At 39.6% G+C, this 13,006-nt stretch overlaps 2 protein-coding genes across 6 annotated transcripts in view; one reads left to right on the top strand and one right to left on the bottom strand.

Moving 5' to 3' along the window:
* Nucleotides 1–10,361, top strand: part of MMS22L (MMS22 like, DNA repair protein) — a 140,274-nt gene extending 129,913 nt beyond the window's left edge. For both annotated transcript variants that reach the window (XM_039530194.1, XM_039530195.1), the window contains 4 exons: nt 1,695–1,861; nt 2,936–3,032; nt 4,033–4,200; nt 8,405–10,361. In XM_039530194.1, the coding sequence (XP_039386128.1) occupies nt 1,695–1,861; nt 2,936–3,032; nt 4,033–4,200; nt 8,405–8,486 (514 nt within the window). In that variant the 3' untranslated portion in view covers nt 8,487–10,361. The remainder of the gene's footprint in view (nt 1–1,694; nt 1,862–2,935; nt 3,033–4,032; nt 4,201–8,404) is intronic.
* Nucleotides 1–13,006, bottom strand: part of KLHL32 (kelch like family member 32) — a 200,927-nt gene that overhangs the window by 7,866 nt on the left and 180,055 nt on the right. For 3 of the 4 annotated variants that reach the window (XM_039530196.1, XM_039530198.1, XM_039530197.1), the window contains 3 exons: nt 12,419–12,532; nt 11,949–12,090; nt 9,104–9,237 (listed from right to left, as the gene is read on the bottom strand). In XM_039530196.1, coding sequence (XP_039386130.1) covers nt 11,953–12,090; nt 12,419–12,532 — 252 coding nt within the window. In that variant the 3' untranslated portion in view covers nt 9,104–9,237; nt 11,949–11,952. Of the gene's footprint in view, nt 1–895; nt 955–9,103; nt 9,238–11,948; nt 12,091–12,418; nt 12,533–13,006 lie in introns of those variants that run through there. The other variant, XR_005596142.1, reaches the window with a different exon arrangement.

Raw genomic sequence — 13,006 nt, forward strand, 5'->3', positions numbered from 1 at the left:
TTAACATTGCACAGGCTGACAGATCCAGAGGAGTGTGTACTGTAATGCCTTGTACTCAGTTTCACTGGAACTTTTTGTAATGTTGCACTTATTAACTGACTTAGGACATGACTACACTTAACATTCTACAGCGGTGCATCTGCACCACTTCGGTGTAGACACTGCCTCCACTGACGACAGGGGTTCTCCTCGCAGCGCAGGTACTCCACCTCCCCAAGAGGTGGTAGCTAGGTCAAGGGAAGAATTCTAGTGCTGTCTATACTGGCAGTTATGCTGATATAGCTACGTTTCTCAGGTATAGATTTTTCATATCCCTGAGAGACATGGCTATACCAATGTAAACCAGGCCTTATTCTTCATGGGTAATATTTTTTTTAAGCTAGTGTTAGATATCTGGAAAGTTATTTTGCATGCTCCATAAGTTATTGTATTACCTGATGAGTAAATGCAATGTTATGTTATTGTACTACATATATTTTCTCGTGAGCTCATAAAATCAAAGGGTTGTCTTTATATTTCAATAAACTCATTCCTAATTTCAGACTAACTAGGGCTCAGATTCTTGCATCTTCTGGGTGAAAAACAATAATCAAGTTGGAACACTTAAAATGTGCTTGCTGTCAAAATTCATTCCTGCCCTAGCGTGTCAGTTACCATTTATCTTTGTAACCAATTTTAAATTTGAGCCTGCTGTATTTATTCTGGCTGAACAAAGGTAGAGGTTGTCTATCCCTTTACAATATAATGTTTGCAAAGATGAAGTAGTAGCAACTGTGTTAATATTACTTCAAACCATATTGACTGTGAATAGTTAAAGTTCTTAGGGTTTTAGTCAACCAGAAAGCATGTAAGAAATAAAATAAGTGACTAAGAATTCTTAAAATATTTTGGAGACCTGTTTTCAAGGTCACGCTGTTCCGGATACTTTGTCCTTGGAAATCTGGTGGATGTTTCCTGGAAACAAAGGAAAAAGTCAACTTACACAATGGGAGTTCTGTATGTTTAAGGAGAGCAGACAATTGGAGTGGAGATCTCAAATGGGGATCTGAGGAGAAGTTTGCCCACAGAGCATAAATGCAAAGGGTCAAATATGGTGTGGATTTGAAAAGAGCTTATGCATTTAAGGATATGTCCTTGGGTATTACTGCTTATAAGTAACCATTTGCATGTGTATAATTGGGTTTTGCACAATCAAAAGTTGTCCGTTTTTTGTGTGGATTCAACTTTTGTAGACATATTTGAGCATTTGACCATAATTGTGATAACTGCCATTTCTGGGTTAGCACAACAATAGGTGAGTTACAAGCCCCTGTGGTGCTCTGCTGAACTGTGAGTAGGATGACCAGATAGCAAGTGTGAAAACCTGGGATGGGGTGGGAGGGTAATAAGCACCTATATAAGACACAGTCCCAAATATCAGGACTGTCCCTTTAAAACTAGGACATCTGGACACCCTAATTGTGAACCATTTCTAAGGGCAGGTCCATACTCACCGCGCGGGTCGACGCGGTGAGTTCGACTTCTCGGAGTTCGAACCATCGCGTCTAATCAAGATCTTACATAATGATAGAAATCTACTAATGGCCCTCCTGGTGATATATGACAATACTCGATTTAAAGGATGTAATATTTTATTTGCTGTACCATTGCTTAATGAAAAAATAAGTTATAGACTGAGCTTTATTTTGTTCCAGGGAAAACTACCTCCAGTTCAAAGGTAACGCCCCTCCTCCTCGCCTGGCCTCAGTTCTGGCTTTCATCCTTCAAGTATTTCAAAGAACCAAGAGCACTGAAGTATGTGACATTGAGTTGCTTCTCCCTGCTTTGTTGAAATGCATGGTATTAGTTAATGAAACACAAGGTGAGATGCTTGTTAACTTTAAATATACTTGTGCATTTGTAATATTTTATACTTACTGAGCACTTTTCATCCAAGTAGTTAGGTTTATTACACTGCAGAGAGTGGTAGCGGCACATTCCCAACCAGTACCATCCAGTTTGCAACTGCGTTAGCCAGCGTTCGCCAGCTCATGCTTCAAGAGGGGGCCTAAGTTTTGTACTGCCATGACCCTCTGTAGGATGACTTTCTGCCAAGACCAGAAATCCAACATAACCCAGGGTTGAATACAGCTCCAAATTTATAAAAGAAGAAAATCAGCTTTGCAAATGAGTATTATCCCAAATAAACTGGGGTGGAAGGAAGGATAAATATATTGAGTACTTTTTTTTGTGGGGCGGGAGAAAGAGAGAAAGAAGCCCATAGTACTGTTGGTGATAGTTGATAGTTCCTGTTCTTAGTTTTGAGCGGGGTAGAATGGTCTGACTGCTTCCTTCTCATTCAGAGTGGGAATGATCTAAAGAATACAAACAAAACCCAAACTGAAATATATACCTCCATTTCCATGGAGAGTGTACGTCTTTAGGGGACAATGCTTAAAATATACATTTCCCCCTTTTTAAAAAGACAGTACTTAAAATCTGTGTATTTCAATCATAACAGTGGGGAGGTAAGAGTTCTATTGCAGTGGTTCTCAACCACGGGTACTGGGGGGGCCACGAGCTGGTTTTAGGGGATCCGCCAAACATGGCTGGTGTTAGACTCACTGGGGTTCAGGGCAGAAAGCTGAAGCCAAACCATGCAGGACTGAAGCTTGAGGCCCTGAGTTCCAGCACCTGGGGCTGAAGCCTGAGCAACTTAGTTTTGCGGTGCCCCTTGTGGCATGGGCCCCCGGGCAATTGCCCTGCTTCCGACCCCTTAGTGCTTTTATATGGAGAAAAACAGTTGTTGTGGGACATGGAGTTTTTATAGCATGTTGGAGGGGCCTCAGAAAGAAAAAGGTTGAGAAACCCCTTTTCTATTGAATAAGTCTGTGATTCTTTCTGTTCTTTATAGCCAACCTAACCTGTGAATCTTGCGATTTTTTTTTTTTTACAGTTAAAAAACTATCTAGTGAGATTCTGCAGTATATGGTAGAAGGCTGCCAAGCAGGGTCGGGAAGAGAACCTGCCACCCAACTAACTTCTGTGTTTAGGTAACCAGAAAATATGCCAACTGGCAGTGCAGCTATTGCAAAGCATTTGACAGCAAACATATTTTTTTAAATAACTAATTATCCCTAATCTAATGCACTGTTACTTGTTTATGGTACTTAAATTATTGCATTCTTGGCAGTGGTTTAAAATACTGGTTGGCTAAAAAGTGAAAGAAAAAAAACAAATTTTCCTGTGGATTCCATACTGTTTTGAAAGGCAAACAACAGAGGGATGTATTGCAACCATAAGGGGAGAAACTCCTTGGGCACATGGTGAAGCATGATGTCAGGGGCCAAAGTGCACATACCTAAATTAAAAGGCACATCTGACCTTTTTTGCGTTTACATTTTTTATTATTGAAATTCCTAATTTGTGACATTCAGATTTTTCACCATGAAAATTGAGCTTTTTACAAAACTTGACAGGATTGTATTGCCCATGAATCCCACTCCCATGTACATACAGTGAACAAACTGCATGAGCCCAGTGCCCAAAGAAATTTTGCAAACATAGATCCTGATCCTGTATTTTATGGTGTGCAGGCCGACAGCTGTGTGGACAGTCCCATTGAAATCAGTAGGACTCTGCCCACATGCTACAAAATGCAACTTTTTCAGGAGGCATTTTATGTCTGATTTTGCATGCCCTCACCTCACCATTTTGTCTATTATATATATTTAAGCCCTGATCCTGCAACCTCCTTCACGCAAGAAGACGCCTGCTTCAGGGCAGAGTGCCCTGGATGAAGGGGTCAGCCCACATGGAGCAGTTTGCAGGATCTCCGGGCTTTAAGTTTCACTGGTAAAAATGTGTGCATGTACATGGTGATCCTGTAGCATTAGCCTTTAAAAATGCAGCCCCTAAAGTATTGTGTATAAAATGAAAATTTCCATGCATTCAAGATGGTTCTGCTGATCAGACTCTTTTGGTGGTTGTTCCTTTGCACATTCTCTATATCTAGTTTTGACCTTGCATGAAGTGCCCCTGTTTCTCCTTCAGGCAATTTATCCAGGACTATACCACAGTATATGATCATCAGGTTTACAGCATCCTGGAAGTAGTGGCAGTCTTGGATCAGCCCCTAGTTATCAGTCTGATTCCAACAATCACACAGTCCCTGAAGGATTCAGAGCACAAACAAGGGCTTGGCAGAAACACTGCACAAAGGTACATTTTGTATTATTATTGCTTTTTGTCAGTGAACAACAGAGGGGTATTCTCTTGACGGATGGCAACTTTAGACTGCAGCACAGATTTCATGTAACTGATGTGTAAGTACGTTCAGCCAGAAATTTACCCTTTTTTTTTTTTTAGAACTGTAGCACATATAGATAACTTAGAATTTTGTGAAATGCTTTTTCAGATGTTTTGACACCAAGCTTACAAAAACACACACAGTAATTTAACGCAGAGCCTGCTGGCTTCCATATAAATAAATAATGGTTATTGATATTACATTTGCACTTAGGAGCCCACTCATGGACCAGGACCTCTTTATGCTACATGCGATACAAACACAAAACAGAAAGTCAGTCCCTGCTCCAAAGAGCTTACAATCGATTTAGTTCCTTAGTTTGATTGTGCTACAAGTCCCTATTTTTAAGGATTTATACTGCAGTTTTGGTGTAAATATCTGATTCAGGCTTGGCATAAGAAATATCCATGAATTAATTTTAAGGGTTTTTGTACACAGTATAAAATAAAATAAATAGAAGCTGGTGATTTCAGAGCTTTCAAAAAATCATTTCTCAGAGTCATTTTAATTTTATATAAAAAACTGAAAATACTAAAATTAAAACAAAAAGATGATACCAAAATATACTTTACAATGAACCAGAACTTCACCAGTAATATATGATTTCCCAGTGGAGCATGAGAGAAAGGGTCAAGAAATCAGTCTTGTAGAGTGGATACAGTCATGCAGGATACATATATTAAGGAAGATGCTCACTTAGAGGATTCTAAATGAGGAGGAACGATTCCATCTTCTCATGCATAAAAGTATAATTTGTCTCACTTTTATAAGTCAAGAAAATAGAATGCATGCTGTGGTCCTAAGCACTAGTAAGAGATTGGTAGGATTTTTTTTTCCCTACCAAAGTAAGAATAACATAATGGGGGAGCAGTATTTTTCTGTAATAAGGTAGTGTGTTCCTTTTCATTCCCTTGTTACAGAAAGGAGAGGGCTGGAGGTTAAAATTTAAAGGGAGGAAAAATACTGAATGTACTTAATGTCAGTAGTTTTTTTAATATGCACATTGAAATGTGTAACGTTTGTTTAACCATGTAGAATATTAACTCTCATAGGTCCCAATTATTCTCACATTTATTGGTTTTTGATCTAGCTAAGGATCAAATATGTAATTTACTACGCGTGTTTCCTATTCAGCTGGGTACTTAGGCATATGACTGTAACTTACGTCACTAAGAGGTGTTTATAATCCACACCCCTGAATGCCGTAATTTATACTGACCTAAGCGCAGGTATGGACAATGCTATGTCTGTGGGAGAATCCTGGGAGAGCTTCTCCCACCAACGTAGCTACCACCTCTTATGGAGGCAGGAGTGTAGCCAACAGGAGAGCATCTCCACCACAAGCGTTACAGTGACACAGCTGCAAGTGCAGATGTAGTCTTAGTCTCTAGCCGTGCTTAAAGTTATGTTGTTGCTTAAGTTCCTTGCTGAGTGGGGCCAGGACTACTGAAAGGGTGAAATCCTGGCTCCATTGAAGCCTTCGCAAGTTTTGCCATTGATTTCAGTGAGGTCTGAATTTTACCCACAATGTGTAAAGTTAAGCAAGTGTGTAACTCTTTGCAGGATTGGGGCTATAAATATTATATTCATTTTGTATTTTATACACTCATACAAACTCCAACTCATAAAATATGTATATTGTCTAAGCATATTTTTCAGTCATTGTCTATGCTACAAGTTTTATTTTCAGCAGAGAGTACAAATGAAAGGAGTTAATAAAAAGCATGGCATATTTTATTTTATATTTGAGTTTCTCTCCTTTTAAAGCCCCTCTTACCCTCCACGAAAAAATAGTTGCTTCTACTTTAAATAAGAACATGCTGTGTTAGACTGCTATTCCACGATTCATAGAAGGATTTTCAAATTTCCTGAGTTTTTCCTTTTGATCATGTAGTCTGTAAACACTTTTATATAACATTTTTTATACTGTCAATAAAGCAAAGCTCATCCATTTGCTAACAGAGCGTAAAAAGACAGTTTGTTTGAACTTCCCCAAGAATATACTAGGGGATTACCAAACTGTCAAGTTTTCTTTAGTAATAACCTCATAATATATACTCTAAGATCTGGTGTTAATGTTCTCCACAATGTTTTCTCTATAAATACAAGTTTATTAATAAAGTGCTTCCCTGTCCACCCAAGCTGGTTCATGAATAAGGCTATGTTTTTGTCATGGATATTTTTAGTAAAAGTCAGGGACAGGTCACAGGCAAGAAACAAAAAATCCTGACAAAATGGGAAGGGAGGAGGGTCCAGCACCTTTCCCCTTCCCCCGCCTGCAGCAGCTGGGAGCTGCAGGGTCTCCCTGCCAGGGACAGTGGCTGGGGAGCTGTGTGGGGGCCCTTTCCAGTGGCCACTGAGCAGCTCTGTTATCACTCTGCCTGCAGCTGGTGGGCGGGGGAGGGCAGGGGCGGACACCGGCTGCTCACAGTGGTGGGTGGGGAGCTCAGGGGTCCCCACCGGCACTGGCAGCTGGGGAGCTCAGGGGTCCCTGCCAGTGCCGGTGGCAGCCTACGGAAGCTAAGCTGCTGCAGGAGTCCCCTGCTGCTGGCTTCAGCAGATGTTTGTGAGCATGCACTCTAAGTAGCACATTCAGATAGATAGATAGCAGTTTTTTACACTACAGGACGGCTGGTCAGCTGAGAGGGCCCCCAGTGTCACGGAGGTCACTGGAAGTCATGGATTCCGTGACTTCCATAACATAATCGTAGCCTTATCCATGAACAATGAAAATACAGTCATCCTAATAAAAAGCTTTCTTTCTCAGATCTAGATCCTCTAAGCCAGGGGTCGGCAACCTCTGGCACGCGGCTCACCAGGGTAAGCACCCTGGCGGGCCAGGCCAGTTTGTTTACCTGCCATGTTGGCAGGTTCGGCTGATCACGGCTCCCACTGGCCTGAAGCGGCGAACCGCGGCCAGTAGGAGCCGTGATCGGCCGAACCTGCGGACGAGGCAGGTAAACAAACTGGCCCAACCCGCCAGGGGGCTTACCCTGGCGAGCCACGTGCCAGAGGTTGCCAACCCCTGCTCTAAGCATAAATATCTATGTATATAATTGCATTATTCTATGTATGCTCACTATATTTGTTAAAGTTCAGATCCCATGTAAATCAGAACCAATGCCAAGAAATTCCACTGGTAATGACACTATCAAATGTTATGGTTTAACATGAAAATCACAGCAAATACATGCAACCTATTTGTAGAATTGAAATGCTTGAGAAGGATATTTAGTGAAGAAAAATACAGAAATATTTCATATCTGTTCTTTACATAAATGTCTTGGTGGATAATAAACTAATGATATGGCGATATCTTTAACCTTCTTTCTAAGCCCATTGTAGCGGCCTGTCATAGTGTGCTGTTTTGGAACTACCACCACTCCATGAACTACATACAAAATATCCTAAACAAAAATTAAATATGTGGTAACATAGTGAGCTCTGTACATGATTATGGTTTTGAGCCTCAGCTAGACAAGTAAATACACAATTTAAAATAAAGACGTGTCTAGCTTAGGAGGAAAGTTTACTTAGAGCTTGAAGATATTCCATTTACTATGTGCCAAACAAACTAAAGGAAGTATTTCTTCACACAACGCACAGTTAACCTGTGGAACTCTTGGCCTTCACAGCATCCTCTGGCAAAGACTATTACAGGGTTCAAAAAAAAACTGGATAAATTCATGGAGGATAGGTCCATCAATGGCTATTAGCCAGGATGGGCAGGGATGGTGTCCCTAGCCTCTGTTTGCCAGAAGCTGGGAATGGGCGACAGGGGATGGATCACTTGATGATTACCTGTTCTGTTCATTCCCTCTGGGGCACCTGGCATTGGCCACAGTCGGAAGACAGGATACTGGGCTAGATGGACCATTGGTCTGACCCAGTATGGCTGCTCTTATGTTCTTAGGTGCCCTTCGATCCTTGTTTGCCCCTCAGCCAAACTTCGCTAAAAATTCATGGTAAACAAAGCAATTGCAGAAGTGAGGCAGGAAAAAGTTCTGGTTTTACCTCACTTTACATGAAAAGCTTGCACGAAAACTGTGTATTTTTTTACTCTTCAGTCCTATGAAATTGTTTAACATACATATTATATGCTTTTGTTTTTAACAGAGAAGCCTACAAAAGACTGTTATCTCGCCTTACAGCAACTGGTCAAAATGAGATACTAAAACTGGAAAATGAGACAAGTTAACAATGTATTGGTGATTAATTCTTTCCCCCTGAAATGTTTGCACACTGTTTCTGCCTGTACTGTTATTGTAATGCACTATCAAAGTTGTTTATCTTTACAAATAGATTCTATTTAATGCTTTTTAAAAGTTAAGCTGTTTTTCCAATAGCATTGGTAGCGTTTTGACTATTGCCAGAAATATGAAGAGTAATTCAAATATTTTGTCTTTCAGTTGATGACCGAAAGATACTGCAAATTCATTAAATTTTAGAAACATCCATCTAAAATTCACAAGAAGATACAAGACAATGTGTGGGATTTTCAATAGAGCCTAAGTGACTTAGCACAAGTCCCATTGACATTGTGTGTTTTGAACAAAATTTTAATTTCTAAACTTTTAATGGGAAAGTGTTTTGTAGATCAGAAATAAGTGTGATGTGTAGAACTCTGGGGGTCAGGCAGCAGGCTTTCATACTGAGCACACAAAGGCACTTCATGTCTGTATGCTGAGCTCAGTGAATGCAATGTCTTCACCAAAAGCTGGGTCAGGGTTAGGCTATCTTACGTTAATAGAAAGGCTTGTGTATGTGTTGCACAGAATAGAGAACAGGTGTCCTAACCTTGCTCTTGTATTGAAACCTTTCGGGTCTTTCAGATTCCTCATCTCTGTTGTCCTGGGGGGAGGGAGGAAGCAAGCAAGTCTCAGGTTCCTGAATATCAAGGAGATCTCCCATTCTGACTGAAGTGGTAATTTCCTATTCTTCCTCTTATCCTGGATTTAAAATGAACTAAATTAAAAATCTAGTTAAAGCCACAAAATTTGATGTGAATTTCATTAGATAGTTTAACTTAGACAAAGGATAAAGGGAGAGAGCGAGAAGGCTGATGCACTTAGAAGAACTGATTTCAAAATCTGTAGTTAGTTCAGACTGTGTTTAACATTGGGTGAGTCTGGCTAAATGGATTTCTCAAACATCTCACTGTGTCCTTGATAATCTCTTGATCCTTTCTCTAGACCATCATAACTTTTCTCTGAATAGAATTAAAGTTAAGGAACCTTTATTTAAGATTCTGTAGAATTCACATATTTCACTTGACTCATTAACACGAATTCCTCAGAGTTATTCCTGTGGCATGGGAAGTGGTGTGTGTGTACCTTCTGACAACACCACTGAATTGGTTATCTACTTTTAAAGTTATTCAGCCTTAACTTTACAGATTTAATGGGGGAGGAGGAGAAACTATTTTTGTGTGTAACTATTTTTGTGTGTAACTACAGCAGCTTCAGAAATGTCAGAGCAGCATCTGTTTTGTTACAGTGCTCCTATCAAGTAGAAACAGATAATCTTTTCCCTAAATCAGCTATTGTTACGTCAGATAATGCAGTAACTAAAAGCCTCTTTAGGCTACTTAATAGTGCAGAACATGGAGGTTCTTTTCATTATGAAAGTGACTTATTGAACTTGTGTTGTAAGCTTCTGCACCTGGAAGGAGTTTTATTCATCTCAAGAGGCTTGTGCTTCTAAAAAGCTTTTTTTTTTTCCCCTTTAAGAAAACTCTCCAATAGAGATGCCTTCAAAATCTGAGTTTTATCACACAGTAGGTAGCAGAACAGATGTCTGACTGTAGTATTACTTCCTGTAAGTAAACCCTTTGACTTTTAAAGAATAGGTAGAGCAGGTATTGTAACAAATTATTTAATGGTGTGTTCAGTGAGGTTTTTAAAAGGTAGAGTGGATACTATCTGTAAAGTGTCTAAAAAAGCAACGATGCTTTATACAAATGTGACATAACTCTTGGAGCATCAGACACTAGTTTGGAAATTATTGTTCTTCTCTGTCAAAAAGTTAATGCAAACAGAAATAAAGCATTTTGCATGATCTCACTTAAACTATACCAGATTGCCTGCTTGACAGTAGTTAATTATTTGGTGTGGAGAGGGACAGATGTGACTGACAGTCTTGATAATAAAGAGAGCAAGGCTTTTGCCAAGTATTATGGGGTAGGGTGGCTTGTCTAGTATACCTCAAAACACCCGACCCAAATATTTCACTAGCAAAAAGGCTGCTGAATTAAAATACATTGAAGGAAAATTAAAGTAAGTCTAAAACCAGCCGTCTACAGCTATAACTTATAACAGACATACACAATAAAGACCCTTTAAGGTACTGAATATTGCATGAGTGTATACAAAATACACCGCTACCTTGATATAACTCCACCAGCTATAACACGAATTCGGATATAACGCGGTAAAACAGTGCTCCGGGGGGCGGGGCTGCATGCTCCGGTGGATCAAAGCAAGTTCAGTATAACACAGTTCTACTTACAACATGGTAAGATTTTTTTGGCTCCCAAGGACAGTGTTATACCGAGGTAGAGGTGTATATTTAACCCTTTTACACTACATTTGAACACTTTAAAAGCAGAAGTACTTCCTTTTAAACATCAGTTTTCAGTTTAAATAATTTTAAATAAACCCTTCATTTATAAGCTACTACAGCAACCGCGTGGGAGGCACTGTGCACCTGCAGAAGGACTAAAACCTGCAGATCAGTTGTACGGGGGGGGGGGGCATTTGCAGAGGAGACCCCAGACAAGGTAGAGATCCTTTTCTGTTCCCTGGAGAAGATCTCAAGAGAGTCTCTGTGGCTAGCTGCAGAGCAAGAGGGATTTTGGTTGGGCCTGGATCTTCCCAACTGATTTGTGCATTTGTGGATCAGCTGAGCCAAAACCCCATGCAAGGAGAGCAATGGGCCACATTTGTATCTCCTCCCCATTTACGGTAGCAGGTGTTTTACCCAGCTCTTCAGGCATCCTGCCTGCAAGAGACTGTAGGTTCTGTTCAGCCCTGCACTAAGTCCTTTTATGCCAGCTTTGCTCCATTCTTGCGATTTGGCCCTTTGCAGGTTTCCCCTGGGGGAGCCTCATTTGTATAGTAATAGAGCAGTGCTGCTCCAAAAAACACAATAGCAGAAATGGTCTCCATGTTTTGTAGTACATTGTTAGAGCAATATTGCACTTAGGCGTTTTATAGCACTTGTGACTTATTTCCATAATCAAGAAGAAAACCCAGAGAATAAGACTGTAGCTAGGATTGCTAATGGACTTCAACAAAACTTACGCGTGTACGCTTTGTCCAGCTCATTTGATGAATATGTGAGCTGGTGACTTTCTAAGACATTTATGACATTATTCACCAGCAATGATTGTAATCGCATCATTGCAATATTCAATGGTATTTTGATCAAATATTAAATTTCTGTTAAAAAGTTTTCAAAACTACTACAGTGGCTCATTAAATGTCATTTCCCTCCCCCACCCTCATAAAAAAAAAATTAGCAGGAGTGCTGCTGTCAGTGTAACAAAAGCCTCATTTATACATCTTTCTTCTGCTTCAGTACTGTTACTGTGTGTGTATATATGAGGCAGGCTTTTCTCACTGGGACACACAGCACTGATAACTGGATACAAATAAAATACCTTTTTAATATATTTCCTCTATTACTGAATTCAGGATACTGATCTCCTCGGATCCATCACACTTTGGTATAGAACAACTGTCCAATATGCCATGCCAAACTGCAGATTCCTTTTTTTTCTTTTTTAACCCTAAAATGATTATCTAAAAGAATAAGGAAAGGAAAAAGCATTGTTAAAAATTCACACTATCTTCCATTATTCCCATGGAAATGTCCATCTATTTTGTAAGAATTTCACATTTTTGTATTGTTAGTGGAAAGCAAGAACAAGATAAATTATGCCTCGCTTCCATTTTCACTGACAAAAAATGAAGTGAGGGGGCATTTCCTAAGATGAAATAGCTCATAAGATAGCAAATTTTACCTTTTTATGATGGAATAAGGCAGTGCACACATGCAAAGAATAAAGATCTGTACAGTATTTGGTGTAATTATACAGAACATGAGCTTCCAGTAACATACACTACTTACATTGTCATTTATGAAAACTTCCATAACTCTCCATTTAAATGGAATTGCCGTATTTCCCTCAAGAAATGGATAATAGGCATTACTGCAGTCGTCTTTTTCCCTCTTCTGTAGCTTCTGAAAATTAGATATGTTTGGAGGTTTTTTAGGAACTACATTTCATCATAATTTATCTTAATTATTTTAGCTGCTGCTACTGTATTTAAAATGTGATGTAATCAGCCCTTCTGTTAGAAATGGTTACAAAAATATACTGAAGATATAAAAACCCAGTGTGGTGTCAGCATGTCATAGCAGAGTTAGATTGTTTTAGAATACACAGAAGTGAGTTTTGTCTCAAACTTCTTTGAGCTACTTATAAAACAAAACCTTTTGAAGGTGGTGGTCTGCCACTACACAAATGAAAAGCAACTGTTAACTAAAAGACCTTAATTCTATATCTTGATCTATATGGTCTTGTTACAGGTACAGGAATTTACCCACATCAAAGGGGTTACAGGATTGGGGCCAAAATTCACTAAGTTTTCTAGACCAACTTGTTAAGCCCTACAGTGTAGTTCCTGGAAGAGCTTGCCTCTTACATTTGAGCAG

Source organism: Mauremys reevesii, linkage group 3 (assembly GCF_016161935.1).
Source record: "Mauremys reevesii isolate NIE-2019 linkage group 3, ASM1616193v1, whole genome shotgun sequence".
Taxonomy (NCBI): Eukaryota; Metazoa; Chordata; order Testudines; family Geoemydidae; genus Mauremys; species Mauremys reevesii.